The sequence below is a fragment of the Oryzias latipes genome, chromosome 3 (assembly GCF_002234675.1).
Source record: "Oryzias latipes chromosome 3, ASM223467v1".
NCBI classification, from domain to species: domain Eukaryota; kingdom Metazoa; phylum Chordata; class Actinopteri; order Beloniformes; family Adrianichthyidae; genus Oryzias; species Oryzias latipes.
The window spans coordinates 17,993,383-18,018,851 of record NC_019861.2 but is presented as its reverse complement, the minus strand read 5'-3'; the positions used below and the strand labels follow the sequence as shown (position 1 = coordinate 18,018,851).

Here is a 25,469-nt window from a genome sequence, read left to right as displayed (position 1 = left end):
ACAACCCCCACTCTGAAAAAAAGTATGCCTCTTCAGAAACCAACAAAAAAAAAGATTCATTTTTAACTCATCATCCAAAGAACTTTAGAATATTTTCCAAACTTTTACCAACAAGGACTTATTTTAGAAAAATCTACTTGTGTACTAAAATACCACAAATGTTTCGAGTCATGATGTATATTAGGTTACAGTTATTCAATTCAAGATGTCAATGCAACATTTCTTTGACGGACAGATGTCACAAAATATTCCAACGTCTTTTTCCAACACAAAAGCATGGAAGAAAGTTGAGACAAAACACGTCAGAGCACGCACAAGAAACCCACTGGCTATTTAAAAAAACACACAGGCCATTGTTTTGAAAAGTGGGAGCACTGCAGTTGGACTTAGCTGCAGGTCCTTCAAACTAAGTGTGAAACAGATGGAAGGCGGCGATGGCGCCGCTACTGCTTATTTGTCACTGGTGATGAGTCACTGTCAAGTTCAAATAAAAAAAAAGATGAAATCACAGTCCCATATTTGGATTTAAAAGAAAAAAAGTATTGGGCAGACTTTTTCTGTTGTCTAAATTGTCTTGTATGAGGTTTAGAAATAACTCACTCCAGGCCTCCAGCTAACCTTTCGGATGACAGACATTCAAAGGTCTGCGGATCAACTTTAAGAGTCAAAAAGTTCAAAATTAGCAAAACAAAGGACGCTGCATTTAAGTGAAGAAGGGCAAAGCTAAAGTTGGCAGGTTTAAAATGCAGAAAATAAAGTCCAAAACAATCAAAATACAGCAGCACACACCAACAACTAAAATAAACATTAAAGTTTAGAAGAAAACTACTATAAAATGTAAAGTTAGCCATGCTGCATTTCTCTCCTCCTGCATAAAGCAGTGAAGGGTGTGACTCACTGCAATCAATTTAATGCCAGCACAACAAAGAACCAGCCCCGCTCTGGCCTCAACAAGCCACACGCTCTCTTTAATTTATCCTTTAAACATTCTGTAGAAATTTGTGTGGAAAAACGGCGAAATCTGCACATGTATTAAACAGGGCAGTCATGTGGTTCAGACTAAACTACAATGCTAAGAGTGCTCAACTCACAGCACCAGACTTACCGTAATTTCCAGGCTATAGAGCGCACCTGATTACACTTTTACACACCCATTACATTTTTAAAGAATAAAATATTTTGTACATACATAAGCCGCATAGTAACTGTAGCGGGGACACAAGGGCCTAACTGCTAATTAACTGTCAACGTTGGAGAGCTGTCCATCTTCCATACAGTGCACAAACTTGAACTGAGTCAGAGAGGAAGAAACAAACACAGATGCATATTGCATTAAGTTCTTTCCAGCATTAAAGCCTACTTTTCTGAACACACCCACAAACAGCCAAAAAGCATGGACTTAACTTCTGCTCACAGTCCCCTCGCTCATGGTGAGGAACTTTACACCCACGATTCCCCACTTCCCATGAGTCTTAGGGGCTGAAGGCGGGGCTAACCCCAGGTCCCCACACTTTGTTGTAGATTGTAGATGTGGATGTGCTGAAACCGCACGCGTGTCTAAGAAAAAATTAACTTGTGTCTTCCTCATCACATATACAGAATTCCCCCTCACGCCAACCGTTTCTGCTCGAGCGCCCCTAGCGGCCGTTAGAAAAAAATGCATTAAATAGCCGCATCATTGAATAAGCCGCAGGGTTGAAAGCGTGCGACAAAAGTAGTGGCTTATTATCCAGAAATTACAGTATTATGTTGCACGTCTCTGTGTCATACTCTGCCTGGTGGTACGTCTCATCTTCAACTGCCACATGTACAAAGTGCATATGAGAGCAGTTGCACAACAGATGTAGATATGTTGTTCTCAAAGGTCAGAACCAAAAAAAAAATACAGAGGTAAAAAACATTTGGAACCTTTCAAATGAAGTGGGATCATAACTAATCTGTACATGTCTATGGTTGCACCTCATCAGAAAGTGTCTTAAAGTCTTTGAAAGAACTGACTGTGTGTAAACCAGCAGGAATTATGACCAGGATGTGAACATGCTTGAGTACAGCAACTGTGAACATTATTTATTTAAACAATGGAACTCTTCATTCATGTTCTCTCAACTGGTCATGTTGCTTGTTTTACTGTCCTAAAATATGACAAATAGCTCCAGATGTCAAGTTGAGTTCATTGTCTGAGGACTCTGGCAGAACAAGGACATTAACCTGTAGGTGTGTACAAAAGAGGAAAGAGTAAAAATTTGAAGACAAACAAATGTAAGCTCATATTAAAAATAAATATATTGTAGATATTGAGTTGTCTGTCTTTTAGCTTAATACGTCTCCCCAATAACTCTGGGAGGAATAATCCTATACCATCCAGGCCTCTTTATAGATTGTTGTTGCCTTAAGCCTTAGTCAAATGCATCCATACTTTGAGTTGACCCTTACTGTGGTGTGTTTTTTAGTTGTGCAGGCCCATAGAGAATTGTAGACAGGAGTGGCCACATCTTGAGGGGAGCGCAGGTGTGTCTTGCAGTTTTCTTAAGGCTTGTGCAGCCATCTCAAGGATACTAGGGACGTTTGGGTGATGCTGTCGTATGTGTCCTATTGTCCCACTCTAGTCGTTAGTGATGCGTGTGTATTGGCTCCTTAATTACTACACTTTAATGTTTGTTAGGACCTGTTGCCTGCAGCAACTGCATTGAAAAAAATGTGCATGAAAATTTTTAGCTCTATAGGACCATTGAGCAGTCTACGACCCTGACATTTCGTACAGGCCACCTGGGTCCTCCATACAAGTTAGTCCAATTTTTGCCCCCATATTCCTCCAATAGTGCAGTTGTCCCTCAACAAATATGAATTTCACCATGAATGTTGATATAATCGCTGTTCTACATCTAAAATATAAACTTTGATGAGCCTGAATGAGGATCACATCAATAAAGGAGGTTTTGAACAAGTTTTTCTACCGTGGCTTTTTTTCTATGATATTTTACAATCTAACTTTACAGCGAGCTATAACATCTGAAAGAAGTTTGTAATTTCCCCCCAATTTGAATCACATTTACAGCAATTACTTATAAATGGCTAAGTGTCTCCTAACATGTTCTTGTTAGAGAACATGTTAGGAGACACTTGTCTAACAAGAAAACTGCCTATATTTCAACTTCTATCATATCACATCTAATTCACCTGAAAATTATCTAAAAGCAGAACATTTTTAAATTATGCTAAAAACTCATGCAGCAAGTGTTTTTTTTTTTTTACTAAATCTATTTTTAGCGAAGCATTTACAAATTTATTACCTTATAATTCTTTCTTATTTTGGTCATTCTCTAGAATTTCCCTCAGGTTAAAGTAATTTATTTTTTCAATGTAGCAAAATTTGTCAAAATATTTTTCAGAAACAAGACTTTTAATGCCCTTTCTTTTTTACCCTTAATGGCTACGGTCACATACCCTCGTCAGTACTCCCACTAAAACGTTTTTTTGTAGGCATCACTGTCACGACTGATGATAGAGCCACCGTCCCCCACACAAAACTTCCTCAAAACGAGACATCTTGAATAGTTGAACAGTTGCGAAAGAACACTGGTGTTAAGTCAGCTTGCTCTTCAAAAGAAATCAAACAGCTGCTCTTACTCACACCTGTTCTCCCAGGGTGACACTGACGCACGCACTGCTCTGCTCAATAACTGTGGCAACGACATCTTGCATCTCAGATTTGGAGTCAAAAACTGGAAAAGAAAAAAAACTAACAACAATCAGGGAAGACAAAAAAAATATAAAACAACCAAGCCCTGCTGCATGTAATAGTGCGTCATTTGTGTCAGCTTGTGTGGGTGCCTGCGTTTATGTCAGGTGTGCTTTATATCCACATGAAGGAAAAGGAGGAGCATTACAAGGGAGCGGCGGATAGCGGGCTACTTTAGTGAGACTGTTTTCAAGGCTCTGGGCTTTTTCTATTCCAGCCACATTCATCTCTGTCTGCCTGTCAATTTTTTCTCTCATGGAGAGATTTAGAATGAAACCTCCTTAAACTGAAGTACAACCACGACTGACACCGCATGTCGGCACATTTTTCAGAAGCACACATGCCACCGGTAAACAGTCCTGATAAGTCCACTTAAGTTGTTTTTTTTTTCCCCCTGCAGCCCCCAGGGTGCGGCAGGGAATTAATCAGGAGGGTGGCGTGGTACCTGCAACAACACTGGCCAGCTGCTGCGTCCGAGTGATGGGGCTGACCCGGCGTGCCTCTACGATGGCTGAGGCTATTTTCCTGGCGTGTCTTTCTTCTCCATAGGCCATGAGGATGGATGCAAGAGCCTGTTGATCTAAGGTATTCACCACGTCAGCAGCACAGGGCATGTCAGGGTACCTACGCACAAAGAGAAGCCCAATTAAGCTGCTTGACGTCATGTCTTTGCTGACAGAGGAAAATCCTGACAGACACATCTGAAAACCTTTTTAGCTGGCAGTTCTGAAAAGAAAGATTGTGAAGCCGGGAGAGGAGCGATGCAGTTTGCTAATAATGAGGTTATGTGGATGTTTTGCAGATTATGCTGACACTGGGGTGTCGCCTCGATTTAGTTGCGAATGCATACACATTAATATTTGCAAAATCTAGAGTCAGTTGCTTTGAAAAACTTATTACATTTGCCTTGAACTTTTATACAATTATGTTCCAATAATTTTACACATCAACCTTTGGAAAATGATCTTTTTTTCAATCAATAGAATTAAAAAGAAAAAGAAAATTTCAAAAAACGAGTTGTTTTTTAGAGAACTAAAAGTAAAAATCTGTTTTATTTTGAAAAGAAAGTGAAAACTGGAACAAATGGGACCGTGCCTCATTTTTGTTTGGGGTCTTTTTGTGTACACAAATTTCTGGGGGCACTACAAAACCTGAATCTACCACAAGTGGTCTTATGGTAGAGTGTCCACCCTGAGGGGAAGGCCGTGAACTCAAATCCGCAGTCCAATCATACCAAAGACTTTAAAAATGGGAACCATCTCCTCCTGCTTGACTTGGGGGGTTAAACCAGCCAAAAAGGAACATGTCTTTGTTACTATAAGTTTTTTCTTAAAATAAGAATTCTCAGTGAGATCATTTTTCCACCATTGGTAGATTTTTTTGCTTATTTAAAGAAAATGTTTCACTTTGTTTTTTTACTTGTTTCTGGGGGCCTTTTTAAGTCTTGTGATCCTCTCATTGCTCTCCAGTGAGCATTGAAGCTACTGGCTCCCATAATCCTGCAGCTCTCGCCCCGACCAGCTGCTCCATGTGGCAAATGTCTTACCTCTCTGCATCCATTCTCATGTCCAAGGGCCCATCTTTGCTGAGGGAGAAACCTCTCTCTGCCTGATCCATCTGCATGGAAGAACAGCCAGCATCCAACAAGACGGCATCAATGCTCCCTGGCTTCACATTCAAGCGATTCAACAAAGCTTCAAGCTCGCTGAATCGGCAGAGCAATGGTTTCACACGGCCTCTGGAGAAAAGATTAAGAATTTTATTTTGTTTAACAACTCACTGAAGTTGACTCCAAGAAATGAGAGCTTTGTTGTGATTTAATTCATTGCAGCATTTTTTCATTTTTATGTAAATGTCAAGCTCATCGGCTAAAAAAGAGAACCAGCTCACAGCAGAAACAGAAGGACCAGAGAAGCCCAGACAGGTTTTCCTGTCTCCAACTCCAGCAGGGATATCCCAAGCTGCTCCCCGGCCAGCTGGGGACGCATACCCAGTTCAGAGAGTCAACTCTTGTGTTGTGCTCACCTGGCAGGCCAAAAATAACAAAGGTAGAGCCCAAGGGAGTACTCTTCCAAGGTGCCCTAGAGCACTGCAAACAAGTGTGGAGGATGACTGCCTGACTCCCAAACTTTTTAAAAGAAGTAGCCCCCTCCGCCATGCAAATAAAACTAAAACTTCATCATTTGGAGAGTTTCAAGTTAAATCAACTTATTAAACAAAACTTCAGCTAAGAAGTTCAGAGCAGCAAGCTTTTTCTATAGCTGCACCAAGACATAGGCATACTTTAAATTATACACTTTATCTGTGAGACACTTTAACAGTTGGGATTTAACTTTTTCTTTAAATGTGTTTCAAATAGCTTGATGAATCTGATGTCTCACCCATCTATGCGAGCAACTCTGTGCACACTGAGTGAGTCACTCCTTTCAACACACGATCATCCATCTGGACAAAAAGACTTGTTAATTTTAGTGTTTTCCTACCATGAAGAAGTGAGACCACAAAAAGCATGCACAACTCCCAGCAAAAAAAACAACACATGCCTCTCCTTACTGGCCCTCAGAGGCTCCTCGATGTGAACTTTATTATATAAATGGATGCAGAGGCCATTTGTCAAAATATGCATTTATGTAAGTGTTTAAATAACTGGAAAGCCAATCATATTTTATGTTTCTTTTCCTAAACTCTGTATTTGTAATCAGTCGACATCAAGAGTGAATATCTTTTTATTTGTCACAGTGAAAAGATATTGTAGAATACAGCAGATGTTAACAAAAGCCCAGTCTAATGGTAAAAAGCTTAAGAGTAAAAAATAAGGTGCGTTTAAAAAAATAAAAAAACATTATTAAATAGAAAAAACTGTTTTTTCGTTGACCACATTGACTGGGTCTCCCAATTGAGGAAAAAAAAAATCCCTAAATTGTGTGTTAAAAAACTATTGTGACCATTTTGCATCTCAAAATGAGACAAAAGTCCAAAAAACAGCAAGTTTTGCTTTATTTGAGAACTTGTACACAGTTTCAGTTTTCCTCATGCAAACATCAGATCAAGTGGGTTCATGGTAAAAAAAAAAAAGACATTTGAAAAATTGTAGTTTTAATTGCTTGTAAAACAAAAAGGAATGATTACTAAAATTTTATCAAGACATCTATTTTTTAACTTAAACTTTTTTGCTTAGTCTTTTGGTTAGGATTAGGGCTCTAGTTTCCTTTTGGGCAGGAAATAAAACGTATTTTCTAAAAGAAATTTTTTTTTAACACTATCATTAGATGTATTTACGGCATTTACTGCATTAAAACCTTTTAACCAGCAGTGACTGTCTTCACTCTGTCACAGGCTGAAAGTTTTTATGTCGCTAAAACACATCCGAAGAGAAAAATAAGTTAATTTCTAAACGAAATGTGCCAGTTTTATGTACAGTGATACAAAAAAAAGAATAAATCTGATTGAAATTAATTAAGTGACTTTCTATATTTATAAATTATAGAATGTAACTAAGGTGAATTTGTATAGTAATAAATCAAACATAACATTCTCTCTGAAACTCCTGAGAAAAACTTTGGGATCGACTTTATGCTTTGTTGTGCTCAAATTTTATACAATTACAACTTTAAATTAAATTAAAATAAATGTACATTCTGTTGTCTAAGAGGAAAATGTGTCTTGATAGAGCATGAAATAATAATGGTACAAAATTTCTCTTCTACAAAAAGAAAATCAATGCTAAAATTAAAGTGAAGTGAAAAAAGATACTGCTATCCTTTCAACAGTAATGATAAAGGCTTGTGGTCTTTGATTCATCTTCTCCTCAGACATCGTCACTTGGAAGATGTGAACTTCACAAGAAAAATGCACAAACAAGGTTCTAAGCACAGCACTCCATCTCCAGTTTTTTTATCTGATCAGTTAAAAGAAAAATCTATTTAAAGACCACCTTAAACAGACTATTCTCAGAGCAAGAGCAGAATGCATCACTGTGTTTTTTTTCAACCAAAAGACAAAATAAATCTAAAAGAGAAAAAAAATTATGATATTCAAGATCAACTTAAACAGAAGTCTGTTTAAGCTGAACCCAATTATCTGTAATTTTAATATGCGTCCTATTCAAAAACAATAACAATTACAAAAAGTTATGTGTAATATTGTCAATTAATAAAAATTATTTTATATTTCATCAACAAAAATAGAGGACCAAGAAAAATGAGAATACAATGTCTTCAAATAAAGCAAACAGGAAATTAGCAGGAAAATACTTCAAATAATCACTTTATTACTGTGTCACTTTGATTTACCCGTAGACACACACAAACATACACACACGTTTGACTTAAGCCATTAAACTCAAGTGAAATGAAATTTAAACTGTGATGGCATTTTGATCAGGGTTTACTCCGCCCACCTTGACAACGTTCCCAAATCTGCAATTATAAGCGTAAAATAATTAAGTTTGAACCCATCAATCAACCCACTAACCACACCCCTAATTGTGAGAGTCTGAACGCTACTCAAATCAAGAAACAAAAAGGGGTTCTAATGGGACTACTTCTCTGGCAGGCTCAAAGGCATGCAAGAGAAGAATTAAAACACAAATGCAGTCCATTTTATAAGATATGGATAGAAATGTTCTAAAATGGTGCAGTTCACACAGCACTGCAGGGTGACACACACAAAAAAATCTGATTTTGCTGATGAAGCTTTAGACAAGGCACAGTATCTGCAAACTAACCTGGAAAGGGTATTCATGTTAAACAATCACATTTACCAACTAATTGTTGGTTATTTATTTATTCAGAAATGGAAAACATTAAAAAACAGTTGCAAATCTTACTTAACCCCCTGTAAAATCAACTGGCCAACAAAAAATGAAATGAAACAATGTCCATTCTGAGAGATACAATTAAAACTGGAACAGTGAAAGAACTTCCATTTAGAGTTAGGTCAGAGGTGGACAATGAGGGTCGGACTCCACTGCTCTGGCAGGTTCTGATTGGCTTGACACGCCTGAGCCAGGTGATCTGCCATATGTAAGGCAAGAATATCTGGAAATCAAGCAGACACACTGGTTCTTGAGGCCTGGAATTGTACAACCATTGCATTAGAGAAACAGGGAATTGATTTTTGCAAAGTGAACAGCATGATCATCTTAACATCCCATCAGTCTTCACTCGTGGGTATGTGAAAGTTGTTGACTTTCTACATTTAGGCTCACTTTGACTCGCACAACTTCGACTGGAATAAATCTACTCAATGGGGTTTACTCAAGTCAAGAGAAGGTGAGTCCCAATGTTGAGTGAAGATCTGATGAGAATGTCTGACAGAAGTGTATGTGAGGCAGATCTTTGACTGTCACCCAAAAAAGAAGCATCATCGATATTCTGAGGTAGACAGGGGGACATATAGTTAAGGAAGATTTGTGGTCTCAACTTTTTTTGGTCCCTATAGTCAAACTCAAAGGTGGACATAAAGGGTGAAAAAGGGAATCAAACCAAAGAGGGACGGCTTGGTTCTCCTACAGAACTCTAGAGAGGTCCTAGAGAAGAGAGTCTGATCAATGAAACAGCATCATGTCCTCAGAGCATTGGAACAGCTTTCTACCCTTTCTAGAATTCCTAAGGAATGTTGGTAGCTTGCATCTCCAGTCCACTTGTGTTTTAGTGACTTGGGGAAGGCATTTTACTATGTCCTAAAGAAACTTTTATGGGTTGTACTCTGGGAATAAGAGATGCATGACTGGCTGGTGGAAACTGGGGGTCTGGTGAAAGTTCGATCCCAACAGTCATCATCATAGATTCTGTTTATTTCTTTATGGACTGGTAATGGCATTAGGCTTTGACTTTGGGAGACGTAGAATTCTATCTCTGCTGTTACAGTTGATGTGGTCGTTGGCCTTAAGAAGCCACGGCCTCCAGCTCTTGCTTGTGTTTTGCAGCATGCAAAAAAGTTGGAGAATCAGCACCTGCTAGTCTAAGAATCACCTCAAAGTACAAGGCCATGATTTTAACCCAGAAGACAAGTGTAATACTCCAGTGTAATAATAGTCCTGTGCTCGGGTCTCTGCACTGGCTCCCTGTACCTGAAAGAATAGACTTCAAAGCAGCTCTGCTTGTGTACAAGTCTCTCCATTGCCGAGCACCAAAGTACATCTCTGACATGTTAGTGCCATATGAACCATCTCATACTCTGAGGACTTCAGGGGCCGGCCTCCTGTTGATTCCCAGAGTCAGAACTAAACAAGGGGAATCAGCGTTTCAATATTCTGCAGCTAAAATCTGGAACAGCCTCCCTGAAGTCGTAAGACAGGCCTCTTCTGTGTTAATGTTCAAATCTAGACTTAAAACATTTCTGTTTAGCCGTGTATATGACTGAAAGGTCCTATCTGCACTTTTCTTTCCTTTCCTTCCTTTATTTTTTAAATGAATTTTCAATTTTTTTCTTTTCTTTTAAAGTAAATTTTACATTGATTACTTCTATGATGTATTGTGATTTTAATGCATTTTTCTGTTTTGTGAAGCACCTTGAATTACTTTGTGTACGAATTGTGCTATACAAATAAACTTGCCTTGCCTTGCCTAATACTCTATCTGGTTTAAAAAGGAGTCACTTCCCCTGGTGGAGAAGTTGAAGTCTGACAAAATTTATTACAAAACATGTACGTGTAAGCTAGGAAATGATTAAAAATATGCAAAGCAGTTATGCAACTACTTTAAATTATTAACTTCTTTATGTGGCCTAGGTACAGAGTTGGATGCCTTATGTAAGGTCTTATATTATTAAGCAGGACAAGTTTCAGTGGTGTATTTGCTGAGGTTCAAGTGTAGGCTTATAATTGCTTAAGAGATGCGAGTTATTTTTAGTTGTAGCACTGGCAGCATTAAAATCAAAGCAATGGTTTTGTTATTAATGTTGCCACACCCATCGTATGAACCATGACTGAGTACGATTCTTTTCAGATCTCAGTCTCCAAGCACCAACGCTCAGTTGAGTTTATGTAAAACGGCATTTCTGCATTCATAAATTAATATGCAACAAATATGTACATTTCTGAATACTAATGTGGCTACATTGATAATAGTTTAATTTCTAAAACATCAGCTGCACTTTGACATTTTGCACCCCGATCATGTAAATACTAGGAAAGGCATATGTATATATATATCGCCACCTTTATAAAAATACTTTCTTTTACAAGATTTGTTTTTAGTTCTTATAACCAAGATTCCACCCATGAAGGACGTTCAAAACAGCGACCTCAGTTTGAGTGCATGCTCATTCTACATGATGCAGCTTCTTCACAAATGAAGCCTAAAATATTCCCTTGTGTTGACCTGCTCACTTCCTTTATCTGCGTCACTAAAGCCTAAGACAAGATGCCAATTGATTGCTTTCAGCAGGGAAGCAGTGATGGAAATATCTACTCCTGGTGTGGAAAAAAAAGAGGAGGATTCAAACAAACACAGGGTAGGTCTTTCAAAATACATTTTGCATGGGTCAACTTTCCTGACCTATTGAGGAAACAGAAAGACCTTTTCATGACCTGCTGGGTTAAATGAGGAAAAAAAAGAAAATTGTAAGAAACTAGAGCAGGTGGAAAAACTATTCACTGTTGCACTTTCTAACAGCCTTTTTTTCCTGCCTGCTTTTTTAATAAATAGTTATCTAAAGAAATTAATCATTATAAAAGTATCAGAAGTATCATTTTCCCACTGTCACAAGACTTTAAAAAGTTTAGCCTTAGACAGCTCTTTGGTCTTGGCCATCGTTGATTTTGGAGTGTGACTGTGTGAGGTTGTGGACAGGTGTCTTTTATAAAGATAACAAGTTCAAACAGGTGCCTTTAATACAGGTAACAAGTGGAGGACAGAAGAAGTTACAGGTCTATGAGAGCCAGAAATGTTGCTTGTTTGTAGGTGGCCAAATACTTATTTTCCACCATTATTAACAAATAAATTCCTTAAAAATCATAAAATATCATAAAATAAATCACTGTCACACTAAAGAATTACTTAGAATTTAATGCTGTTCTGCTTCAGACAGAAGAAAATAGATCATAGAGCGTTCATAAAGGTTTTAGCCTTTTAGTAGCAGGTTTTAGCGACTCTTTTTGTAATTGGTGCATTCCAGTGTTTATATGAGAACACAATGCCGTCTGACCTGTGCAGTGCCAGAGTTCATTGAACCGTGCACTGATCCACCTCTGCAAGTCGGCCTTGGAACAGTTCGCTCAATTGTCCCTGAACAAAACTGATTATTTTTCCAGTTCAGGTAACCATTGACGCTGCAATCCTTTACTCTTTGACAAAACATTGTGGTAAACCAAGTTCTTCTGAACACAGCTGGCAAATGAGTAGAACATTTCCATAGTGGAGTATCTAACCTGCCTCAGATGAAATGATAATGCTACAGCCATAATAATCTACCTGACCTCAAGTATAAATGTGCCTCTCATGTTTATTCATCGCGATCAGTGCCTTTAAGATTTACAGCATTCATTGTAGGAACAACATCTGCAGTGCTTCAAGTGCAGGGAAGTCATAGCAACAAGAAAAAAGGTGCAGAGAACAGCAAGGCTCGACAGACAGGACACAAAAAAAATCTCATTAAGGGCATGCTTGGATCTAAAACTCTTTGTAAGATTGGGCTTTTTTTTAACATGAAATTAATCCTTTTTGTGGTTCAGTTCCTACAAAAAACACTCAGCAGTTTGCTATGAGGATGTACCATCTTTAATGTGTACGCGGACAGAGAGAATCCCCTGAACCCAGATGTGTGGAGGGGATGCACAGCGTAGGCGGGCGGGGCCTTTTACTCAGGCTCCTAATAATTTTGGATAATTGCTAGATTTCCTCAGCCTTGTGCAACTTGCATCATGAGTAGGCATGGCAGAGCTTACAGTGGGGTTATATTGCCGCTGACAGAATACAGTGTTTTCATTCTCTCCCTCTCTTAATTGTCATTCCCTGCTCACAGGCACATTTCTCTGGCAGATTCCCTTGAGAGAGGTTTCCCCAGAATCTACGTAAAAGGATTCCTTCCCACGCCATGGTCTTAGGAAGAACTCATTTTCATCCACCCGCGCCTTGCTCATGCACGCACACACATCCTCCCTCTCACCCTGGCGCTGTGTCCTCGTGTCTCCCTGTTCTCTCACTCTTATGTTTTTAGTTTCTTTTTTGTCTCTCTTCACTTTCTAACACCCACCCCTCCCCTCCCCGTAACTTATGGATCCTCCGTGGGAGACAGCATCTCCCTCACACAGCAGGCGTGGGCCCTTACTTTGACAAATGACATGCTGGGCCCACCAGCATTGCGTGGGGGGAAAAAAAAAAGCTTTAAGTTAAGGAGGAAGAATGGATTTGATTGGGCGGTGAAACTCAGGGGCTTTTTCTTGGCAGCAGTATTAGATCGGACTCTGGGAAGACGTGAGAAACATGGGAGTTCTGCAATACTGCTTTGTGTCTAAACTACAGTATGTTTGAAAAATAATGACCACAAACCAAACTGTTTTTCAAACTGCCACGTCGTCAGCTGTGACAATAGAAAGTTGTGGTCTTGTTTTTTGCACGCTGCAGCTCTAAAATCTAACTCGTGTTCTCGCCTAGTCGATCATCTTTTAATAAATCACTTACGGGTGTTGTTTGGCAAGCTGTTGGGCCAGAGAAATAGCTGAAGGATCTCGGTCCAGAGCCAGAACTGTGACTTCGGGAACCGTGTTTAGAATTTCTTTGGTATGACCACCACCACCAAATGTCATGTCCAGGACCACCTACGTATGAGAAAGAAAGACAACAACACATTCATCTCACAACAGGGCTCCAGGACACCATAAACATGATTCATCATCATTATCATCATCACAATGCTAATTCATCATTTAAGTGTTTCTTTCTAAGTGATCACGACTTCATTTTAAAACTGATTTTGCAGGATCTCAGGCATCATGATCTCAATACAGAAAGATCGAAATTCAGGTGATCTTGAAGCAGAAAACCTCAATAAATACATTTTAAAAAGCCTAAAGCTTTAAAATGCAACTCCCTGAGATAAAACAATGCAAAATGCTAATTATTTGTATACTTTTTTTATTTCTGCGTGTAGAAATTATTAATAAGATAACATACTGAAAAAAATGTGACAAAGAAAACTTTGTTTAATTATTCCATAAGCCGGACAAAATATATTGCACATATTCAACAAGTCTCAACTATGAAAGAATTACTACAATATCTCTGCAGAACAACATAACAATTCTTAAATCTTTGTAATACCAAACTTTTCAACGCAAAATGCAGCAAATATATCTTAGGGGCTGCAGTAGAATAAAACCTTAAAAAAGGAATGCAACCAAAACTGGTCAGAAAGCTTCCAATAAAGAAAGCCTGAGCACAGTTACAGTGAATATTACTGTATTAGTAAGTGGCTAAAAATAATTAATAAAATAAAAATCAATCAACTTGGGATTTTTTTGTATATTATGAAAAAAATTTAGGTAAAAACTGACAAGAAAAATGGTTTAGCTAGAAAACACCAGGGGCAGACCAACAAATGTGTGCATAGATGCCTTTTTTTATTTTCAATGAATGTCTAATAACTGAATCAAGCAAATATTAAGTCCATATTTACATCATACCAATTCTGGATGTGTAATCTCTGAACTTGATTTAACTGAATTTTAAGTGTAATCAATAAGATCTTACAAAAGAATGAGAAAATATTAAACACACTGAATCTTTGAAATATGTTTATAAATTTGACTTATTAGTTTAACCTAGCTAATCTATTCTTTTGGCAGATAACGTTTTCTTACATTCAGCCACTAAAATAAATGCTTCACCCCCAAAAAAGCCCTAAATGAGGGTATTTGTAGGGAATTTCTTTGGTCACCTCCCCCTTAACAAAATTCTCTTATACAATTGCATTTAGTTGGTTTGAAACACTTGCTGCAAGTCTGTGACCATTTCATTTTTTTTGTTTTTGGATTACAGAAGCAAGAAAAAAAAGTGTATTTTATGCAACAACAAAAACAAAAAAAAAACATCTGCAAAAATTACAAGCTTTTTTCTGCATTTTTTGCAAAGGAGGTTTGTAATTTGTTCCAAAAAGCTGTAGTCTTGAGTAACAAAACAAAAGAACACTTTCTCCCTGAGGTGGGGTTGTTCTCTTGAAGGTCTTGAGTTTGTCTCAAACAGTTTTCAATTTAAATTCATTAGTCAGAAAGTCAGAAAGCTTTGACATGGGTTGATGTTTTTGTGAAACCAAATGAAACATATGAAACAAAATGAGAATCTAACATTTCAAGGGTGTGACATTAACATTATCCCCTGGTGACTTTTAGGCTTTAGTTTGGTCAAGAAATAAAATAAAATAAATCTGTAATTAACTTATGCTCTTGTGATTACTTACAAGCTAGAGAGTCAGTAGCCTGTTTTGAAAGCTCCAGTGCACATGAGTGTGACTCATTGCATGCATCAAAAAAATAAACAAATCACAGAAGGATAAAACATAACTTCATTCAACTGTGCCAATTTGGAAAATGACATTAATCCAGACCACACAAACCTAGCATTTGATCATAGAACTACCTAAATGAAAAGGTTACTGCATGTTGTTTCCATGGAAATCTTTCCAATTGGTGCACACACTCTTACTTATGAAATAAATGTTATATATAAACCACAGACACATTTCTACAGACATATTAGAGGTTATTGTGTAATTTACATACAAAAAAACATATCCTTACTGTCTTTGTGCAGTATCTTATGACAACCTTACTGTGAAAAGGCTTCTTAAATAAAATGAATTAAATATGTAGTGATTTATTACTTGCTTTGTGTATGATGAAACTATCAAAGGTAATAAAAAATACAAAAAAAGGTAAGTCTTATATTGGATATGTTTTAATAAAAACAATGACAGAAAACTGTGAGTATATGTAGAGGGTGAGTTTTATATAACTAGGTTTTTGTCAACAAGCCTGGACATCCCATTTTTAATTTTAATTAAACAGTAGTTAGATGCTCAACTGGGGCCCTATGACTATGAAATAAAAAATGCATATCAGATAAGAGCTTGGGTCTTAGGAGGTTAAAGACCACTCTGAGGAAGAATTTGGTTTCTGTGTTTTTATTATGTTCTTGTGGCATTTTCTGGTGATGGAGGACATATGCAGTGGGGCAGAAAAAAATGTAGTCAGCTACCAATTGTGCAGGTTTCCCCACTTAAAAAGATGAGAGAGGTCTGTAATTTTCATCATAGGAAAACATCAACTATTGAAAGACAATATGAGAAAATTCCAGAAAATCACATTGTCTCATTTTAAGAAACTTATTTGCAAATTATGGTGGAAAATAAGTATTGGGTCACCTACAAACAAGCAACATTTCTGGCTCCCACAGACCAGAAACTTTCCTGTCCTCCACTCGTTGCCTATATTAAGCTATCCTAGGCACTTTAACATTGGGAGTTGGGTCATCTAGACCCCACTAGACAGTGTGCTGAACCTTTTTTCTTCAATGATTTGTGATTTTCACTGGTGTCCATGTATTATATGAAATCCTATTCACCTTTATCCACCTTTGTCATGGTAGGGAGAACACGTCAATGTAAGGGTGGGGCCACAGGATAGCACAAGGGTTGATGGAACCTGTTTGAACTCGGTATCTTATAAAAGACACCTGTCCACAACCTCAAACAGTCCCTTCCAAAATCCACTATGACGAAGACTAAAGAGCAGTCTAATGACACCACAAACCAAATTGTAGACCTGCACCAGGCTCGGAAAACTGAATCTGCAGTAAGTAAGCAGCTTGGTGTGAAGAAATCAACTGTGGGAGCAATTATTAGGAGATGGAAGAAATGGACTCAAATCCTGCAGTGCCAGACGTGTCCCCCTGCTAACACCAGCACATGTGCAGCCCCGTCTAAAGTTTGCTAGAGAGCATTTGGATGATCCAGAAGAGGATTGAGAGAATGTCCTTTGATCTGATGAAACTAAAATAGAACTTTTTTGTAATAACTCTTGTCATGTTTGGGGGAGAAAGAATGCTGAGTTGCATTGAATCAACACCATGCCTACTGTAAAGCATGGGGTGGAAGCATGATGCTTTGGGCTGTTTTTCAGCAAAGGGACCAGTACGACTGATCCGTTTAAAGGAAAGAATGAATGGGGCCGTGTATTCTCTAATTCTGAGAGAAAACCTCAGCAAGGGCATTAAAGATTAAATGTGCCTGGGTCTTTCAGCATGACAACAATCCTAAACACACTGCATGGGTAACGAAGGAGTGGCTTCCTAAGAAGCATTTCAAGATCCTGGAGTGGCCTCACCAGTCTCCAGATCTCAACCTTATAGAAAATCTTTGGAGGGAGTTGAAAGTCTGTGTTACCCAGCGACAGCCCCAAATCATCACTGCTCTAGAGAAGATATGCATGGAGGAATGGGCCAAAATACCAGCAATGTCGTTGAGGTATATCTATGATGGAAATTACAGGCTTCGTTTCTACCTTCTGCCATCAGACTTTACAACTTTAGCTGCTCCCAGTGAACCACGTCAAACAACATCATCGACTCTGTCTTATCTTACCTTGTGCAATAACCGATCATATGATCATCCTGTGCAATATTTTGGAATGTATGTGTGTATATTGTATATATAGGTGTTTATACTTACTCCATAGTCTTTTTCTTTTATATACTGCTCTCTGTTACTGTACTGCTGCCGCAATAAGGAAATTTCCCCATCGTGGGACTAATAAAGGAATATCTTATTTTATCTTATCTTATCAGTTTGTGAAAACCATGTGAAGACTAACTGAAAATATTTGCCAGTTGTCATTGCCAAAATAGGTTATATAACAACGAATTGAGTTTAACTTTTGTATTGACCAAATACTTACAGTACAGACCAAAAGTTTTGACACACCTTTCCATTTATGTGAATGCGTATTTTCCACCATAATTCATGCATAAATTCTTTAAAAATCAGACAGTGGGATTTTCTGGATTTTTTGTCATTTTCTTTCTCATAGTTGAGGTATATCTATGATGGAAATTACAGGCTTCTCTCATAATATTAAGCGAGTATAGGTGCACAATTCGTGGTGACTAAAGACCTTTTTGCCCAACTGTACATTTCTGTGTAATTCTCTCTTCAAACTGTTGTGAATCAGGAGCTGACAAAAAAATGCTTTTTGAAAAAGATTGTATTTGTTATGTAAAAAGTACAATCGGCTGGCCACAAAAACCCTGCACCATTCTAAATGCATCCGCTTACGGACGACAAGATCCATGTAGTTATTTGTTTTCCTTGTCTGAGCTGGCGTCTGGTAAAAAGAGTACGGCTGGATAGCTCTAAAATTGTTCGCAGTTTTTGTTGCACTGCTATTATTAGCTTGGGATTGTAGTGGGCTGTAAGATAGTGGGAGACAACGTAAACAAAAAGCCCTCAGTAACAGGGAGGGGAAATGGGGGAGGGCTGTTCTGTGCCAACGGTCCTGCCTACAACTCGGAGGCAAATTACTGCTGCTCTGCAGAAACTATGTCATAGAAAACCACACAGGTTTTTTTTTATTAAGGTTTAAAATGGCATAACCATAATTAAAAGACCACTGATAAAGTTTAAGATGATTGGAGTGGGACTTTACCACTGGGTAGCCGTGGTTGCCCACCCAAGGGTTCTGGGGAAAGATATTGCTCCTGGTGGTTATGGGGTTGGTGCCAGTGTTTGGCAGCAGACCTGCCATCAGTGGGTGAATATGTGTGTGAATGGGACTGTGACTGTAAAGGGCTTTGGACCTTCGAGAAAGGTAGAAAAGCGATATAAAAGTATACACCATTTAACATTTACCCCCCACCTGTTATACTTCACAGAGAGGCCATTCTGTCGCACACTTCCTGTTCTCTGAACATTAGGTACCAACGATATATCAGCCAGGCATGTGAATAAGCAAATATTTGGCCTTTTTTATCTATATCAGCCACTTTTTAAATTATTATTATTATTAATTTTGTGTCTACATGAGGTCACTTTAAAATCTCCACCATAGCCTTTGATTGACAGATTCTCTGAAGCCTGCTTGCCTGCCAGTGTTAGGGGTGTGTCCAACAACCTCAATCGTGTTTGGGGAGAGTTCTTGCGATGGAAACGACGACTCCGACTGATTCCGACAAATCCCTGCTTACTAATGATTTCTGATTTCAATGTGGTGTTGAAAAATGGTGACTAAATTGACCTGATTTCATTGGAGCAGGATGTAAGCTGTTTTCTATGAGTGACGTCACACTCGCTTGGTCCAGTTCTCTTATACAGTCCATGATCTAAACAGAGTTTAAAAACTCTGCACTTTGTTTCTGCTTCAACTTAACCCTTTGACACAGGAGCTTTACATTCTTATCGCAACCCATAAAACTTTGTCGGAAATTAACCTAATTACAGCGGAGTGGAAAAAGGAACTTTGATATGATATGCAACACTTTGCAGTAATTGAAGTGTTTTCACAATCAGTGTAAATCAGTTCTGTCGTGGAGAAAAGTGGCTTTGTAAAACTTTACGTTAGTAATGTTTTGACCTGATATGAAAAGCTGCTTTTCTCTGATCGCGTAAACAGTCAGAGTTACAGTATGTCAAAGAGTGTGTGTTATTTAGATGTTGCTTGCGACATCTCCAATGTTAAAGGGTTAAAACAAAGATCAGTCATTTTGTGTTTGACGTTTAAACTTTTTCTTTTTTTTAAAAAAAGAAAACTTGCAGCAAACTACGATTTTTGTTCCAACATTACTTTACAACAGCTTTTCATCATTTGCAAATTTTTTTCTCTTGAAAGAAATAATTTCATTGCGTTTAAAGAAAGTGAAGCGTTTGAATTGTGTCATCAAAAATTTTAACAACAAAACTTCTTTCCCACAACCATATAAGTGACATTGAATTACTTTAAATGCAAATGAATATCAGCCACAAATATCAACTTTTGATCCTATTGACCACTAATAATTGGTATTGGACCAGAAAAAAAAGCATCCAACTGTACTGTTATCTCGACTGCTCACACAAGACATCGTTTACTCAGATTGTGACTCTCTTTAAGTCAACAGATACAACTGTTAAGTGAAAAGAGTCTTATCCAGGTAGATCACGACCTCATCCTGGGATTTTCTAAGTTATAATAATTATCTTTCCTTGTTTCATTACATGCCTCCCCTGAGATTTATTTCAATGTCAGCAAATGATAGGGAGCAGATGTGCAATGACGCAGAGGGAAACGGCAGCTTTTTTTCCTACAAAAACATGAAACATGTCAATCGATAGTGACGTTGAAGGTAGGGTGTGTGTGTGCATGTCTGAGAGAAGAAGTGATCAATGGCGGTTCCCTCTCCCCTTTCCAGCGCACAGCAGCAGATGGGGAGGGGGTGTGGGCTAGTGGGATGAGTCACACGCATAATGAACTTGCCTGTTGTGCTATTCAATACGAAAACGGAAAACGAAAACACAAACAACAAAAAGCAAAGTGGGATGTTTTTTTTTATTAGAACAGCCAACACAAGCAACCGGGAGACAAATTGGTTTCATACCTGATGCGTTTGGCACTTGTCACAACAATCATTCTTCACATTTTGATGAAGAGGTAGCCTAAAGAACAAAGGTAAAGCTTGTCCTTTTTCTTTTCTTTTCTTTTTTTTTACTGGTTTAAATGACAGCAAACGCTTAATATTTTTAAGCAGAAGTCGGGTGGAAATGTGAATACCATTTATCCTGGTTTGGATCCTTGCTGCATCAAGGACAAACACCATCTATCTTTATAACCCCAGTTCTACCCCCCCTTGCTCATAATTTCTTTAATAAAATAATCCAAAAACTGAGGGCATGCCACAAAAATTGCAAATGGTTATTTTTAAAAGAGAATTAGGCCTCTTCCTTAGGCTTAGAGAAGATTCTTAAAAAGATGCAAGAGTTCTCCTGCAGTATCTCCAACCAGGAGGAAAAAACTTTCAAAAAGAATTATATTTTAAATGACTGCTGACAAACAAGCAAATAGAAAAAATGAGAAATTTGTTTCACATCATACTAAACCATGTCTCAGTCTAGGCTGAAAGCTTACATAAAGATTTTTTAATGTTATTATCATGGTTTATTTTGGTTTATTTTGTGTTATGGTGTGTAATATCTGCCTTTCCCAGCAGAGGGAACAGGAGAGTTAAGAGAGGTTTAAGTGGTGCAGTCCAACAATGAAGCCCACAAGGTGCTTTCATGCAGGACACTTCAACTGTCATCACACACACTCCTTACCAAAAAGGAAAAAGGTAAACACATTTCAGACTCATTTCGTCTGGTAAATCAAAAAGCACATGTTAAGATTTTACAAACCAATGTGAGGTGGATACAAAAAAAAAACAACTTCTACATTAACAAGACTTTGCATGTTTAATAACGCTCCTGGCAAAGTGTGGAAAAATAAGGGCCTCCAGTAAAACTGTTTTTGCCATTGAATTCATTAAGAAAAGGCAACCTGAGAGAAGCCTGAGTACTCACCTAAATCCTACTTGTGACTCCGTCAGCCCAGGTCAGTTACAGTGGTAGATCTAAAATATCACTGAGGGGAGTTTTTACAGATCTTGTTACACTAACACACAGACCATTAGGGAGACAGATACACAGGTACAGGATCGCTTTTCTTTTTGCGTCCGTTGCCATGGCAAAAGTGGAGGTAACAGGTTTGCATTTCTTTCTCTGCCACACAAAGTTCAAGACAAGATATGAGTGTAAAACATTTGGGTTTGAGCAATGAATACATATTATGACACAGGTGCAAGTTGAGTTTTTAAGAGTAACATTGGCTATAGCAGCTGCAGGAGCATTTTCTGGATCATGCATATATATTTTACTCTTAAAGCTACGACAATGTTCACATTACCTTACAATAAAGTTACCAATGAATGCCTCAAAAGTTTCATTGCAGCTATTTTATATTTCACATGTAACTTGAGGTTGGTGAAATAAAACATCTGCTCTCCCTGCTTTATTTCAATGAATGTTAAAGCTTTGTATGCTGCCATATGAGGTGGGACAAGGACATTTGCAAAACAGATGGCTAGTGAGAGGAGACAAACTCGAAAGGCATGAAAGCTTCCCACAATTATCCTTTCAAGAGATTATGTTGACGGTGATCAGTCATGTCTCAGATGCATGTGGACAACTGTCTCATCCCCTTAAATGAGGCAGCGCTACACATTTGAGTATGTCGGCAAGAGCGGCTGAATAAGTTTACAGTAGCGCAAAAATGTAAGAGAAAAAAAATAAATAAAAGAAACTTTTCGCCACAAGGCCTCTTCTAAATGCCGCTCTGTCTGTTGAACTAATCGGTCTTTTGTCAAAGGAATGTTGTAGAATTACAACAAATACTTACTTTCCATGTCTATTCAGCTGTGTTTGCACTCTTTTAAGGGAGGTCTGAATGAGTGGGTTTGAAGAAGTATTTTAGCTGGTCATGACGAGGCACGTCCTTCTGTAAGAACAGCATTAGTGAACTGTCTCTAGAGTTTGTGGGTCATTCTTTTAAAACAGCAATAAATAAATAAAAACTTTCATCAAGTAATGTATGAAAATAGAAAGTACTCCAAAATGACCTTTTTAGGTGTCTCATGGCGTTTGGAGAGCCACAAAAGTCTTTTTTTTTGGGGGGGGGGGGGGGGGGGGGGGGGGGGGGGGCAGCTGATGTAAATTTTGTAAAGGAAAAACTGACTCCACTGTTACAGAACTATGCTGCAGCACACACCAAGATATTAGGACGTAATGTTATTGCTGCTGCATGAGCGAAAGTTTCCTATTTATACAAGTGTGATCCAATGGAATTGTGTTTTGTCCAGTACTTTGTTCTTCCAAAAAGGTCAAAAATCTATGTCCTTGATTCAAACAACCTGAGAACCAGTATGACTATTTACTGGGAGCACACTTCTTGTTTCTGTTCTGTGGGGGTGTAGTGGCAAAGGAGAAAACAAATGTTTAGAAGGTATTACAGGAATATCCCAACAGGTTTTGTAATACTAAGAAAAAATTCAAGAAACACATTTTAATTACCTGTCAAGGGGGAAAAAAGCATGGAGGCCAGGGTTTGTTTTATGTACAAGAATGAAAGGAACCCCATTATGTAGAATTGTCACTAAAAACTATGACATTTAGAGCCAATTTAAATAGACTTAAAATGATGGTAAAGGGTAGCTAGATATACAGAAACAGTAAATAACATGTATTCATACTAATAATGGCTCTGAAAGAATAAGAGAAGACTGAAACATGTTTAAAATACATAAAATGTAAAAATATTTGTTAACTACTACTATTAAACTGAGAACCAATATTAAAAAATCATAGCCTCCAAAGTTCATGTTTTAATTTGGCATCATTGATGCATCACATATTTGGACTTAACCATCCTATAATAGCCAAGAACCTTTACGGAGGAATCATTAGGTTCAAGATAGAAAAAGAAATTTCCCCTGAAAAAAGTGGGACTGGAAAACAGACAAGATGAGTAAGCATTAGACAATATTCTATGACTGACAACATAAACTGGACAAACCCACATAAACACAATATAGGCTGTTTTGAAACGCTGTATTTCAACCAACCAGACAAGTGCACAATCACTAAAATTAAAGTGCAGAGAAATCAAATGTTTTAAATTCATCGTAATAAATCAATTTACAGCATATTCTAAATTTACTTTTATGTTGTAACATTTCCTTAAAGGAAAGCGTTTTTCCAAAGGTTCATTTTTAGCATTTGGTGTGACATGGAATAATTTAACGGTCTACGGATTTGTATACATCTCACCAGTGAGGACATAGTGCTAAACTATCTCAACAATCTCAGGAAGCTGGCTGGTCTGTCCTGTGGTGTCTCCCATACCTTATATAGCAGATTTCAGGCACAATGTGGGTCATTATGAAACAAACAGCAGGTTATGTAGATCTGTGTTTTCCCTTTGGTCACTGACAGAGACATCACAGTTTACAAAACTCCAGGCGTATGTTGCCTATAGTAAATATCTATTTAAAAAGTTTACTAGCTTCAGATGCTAAGAAATACTGTCTGATCAAATGAAGCAGCAACATTTTCAACCATTTCAAATGTTTAGCAGTTAACAAGAAACACTTAATAAGAGTAGATTTTAAGTGAATCTATATATTCTAAGGTACAACTATTCACAGGTGCTTTTATTTGACACAAAGATAAAGATGCAAAATCATGCCCTCCTCCCCATTTAATCTTAAAGCCTCTCTAGAGGAAACACCATGTATTAAGAAATGAAAGCAATAGTGAACCTGAGGCCTGATGGGAAAGAGCAGCACGAAGCAGCAAATCTAGAAGAAAAATCACCAGCCAGGCCTGTGGGAGCCTCTAGCTTAACAAGACCTTTTAATTGTAGCGCTTCAAAATAGCCCAAACAGCAAGTGTTTCGACAAGCTAAAGCAAATGAAAGTATATAGTTTAGTACATCGGGGAAGAAAAAAAAGTGCATCTAAAGCAAATCGGAGCAGTGCATCAACGTCCTACCAGGTCTGTAAACCAGTACACCCCCCAAACCTTTACATTAATAAAAATAATACAGACATGCATGATTAATGATTGTCTTTAGATTGTAGATAAAACTAATACATAAAATAAAAGAACAGGCTGGCATAAAAAGGCAGTTTAAACAAAGGTAGAATATAGTTTTTAATATTAGCCTCGGTTAAACTTATGTACACACTTATTTACACAACTACACATTAAAAAGCTTTATTTTTGAACAATAGTGGTAGAATATTTCAGTTGTATGATTCTTTTCTTTTAATCTGGTCTGTTTCAGTTCTTTTAGTTAGGACCTAAGCAGGAGCTTTGATTAATGTGTTACTTTTAATGATGAACATATTGTTATTCTGTATAAAAAACATTTTAGTGTAACAGTTGCTGCTTGAGCTCAGGTGAATGAATTTGTGCAAAAGTATGCAATGGCCGCTGTCCAAGGTGCTGATTTCTGGAGCGCAGGTCATATGGATCTAAGGTAATACTCAACACTGTCACATAGTTTGGGTTTCCAAAACTTTATAAATCAAAAGGTATAAAAAAAGAGCAAACATTAATTCATAAATGATTTGGACACATCAAAAAATGCACATTCTGGTATCTCAGTAAAACAGCCACAGTAATGATTCTATTGTGTTTTGTGTCGTTGCTAATTATAGGTATGTCAAACTTCCAAACAGTATTTTTATTGGTTTGAGGAGAACAATTTGAAACAGTCATGTAAAGTAATGTAATGTGTATAAATGTTTCCAATTCAAACAGCAAGTTATCCTCTAGCATTACATTTTTTTCCATTCTCCTTTCCCCTCCTGCTTCTTTTTTAAAACAGTCTTTTATTCTCGCACTAGAACCTTTAGATAAATTATAATAGTATGGCCTCTGTTCTGTGGATACATTTGTTATGGTTTTCAATAAAATCTGGTTGTAAAGAGGAGAACCCCGGTCCCTGAACTCCTCTTCATGGAAAAGGTTCATAAAACCCATGTCAAGTATCCCCCCACTTTAAAAAGTCCTAAGACGGGTCTTACAGCAAGCTGGTGCTGCGGGGGTCTCTGGAGAGACAAGAATGGCAAACACTTGTAGCAGAGTAGAAACTTTTAAGACTATGACTTGATATTTTGTGTGTTTGTGATGCAGTTTGTGCTTACTTTTGAATAACTTGACTGGTATC

At 37.8% G+C, this 25,469-nt stretch overlaps 1 protein-coding gene across 7 annotated transcripts in view; it reads right to left on the bottom strand.

Moving 5' to 3' along the window:
- Positions 1-25,469, bottom strand: part of mettl15 (methyltransferase like 15) — a 59,848-nt gene that overhangs the window by 1,963 nt on the left and 32,416 nt on the right. For 3 of the 7 annotated variants that reach the window (XM_020713439.2, XM_004067038.4, XM_020713430.2), the window contains exons 3-5: positions 13,366-13,502; positions 5,286-5,477; positions 4,185-4,363 (exon numbers count right to left, since the gene is read on the bottom strand). In XM_020713439.2, coding sequence (XP_020569098.1) covers positions 4,185-4,363; positions 5,286-5,477; positions 13,366-13,502 — 508 coding nt within the window. Of the gene's footprint in view, positions 1-3,633; positions 3,723-4,184; positions 4,364-5,285; positions 5,478-5,629; positions 8,779-13,365; positions 13,503-25,469 lie in introns of those variants that run through there. The other 4 variants (XM_020713442.2, XM_020713445.1, XM_020713452.2 and 1 more) reach the window with 4 other exon arrangements.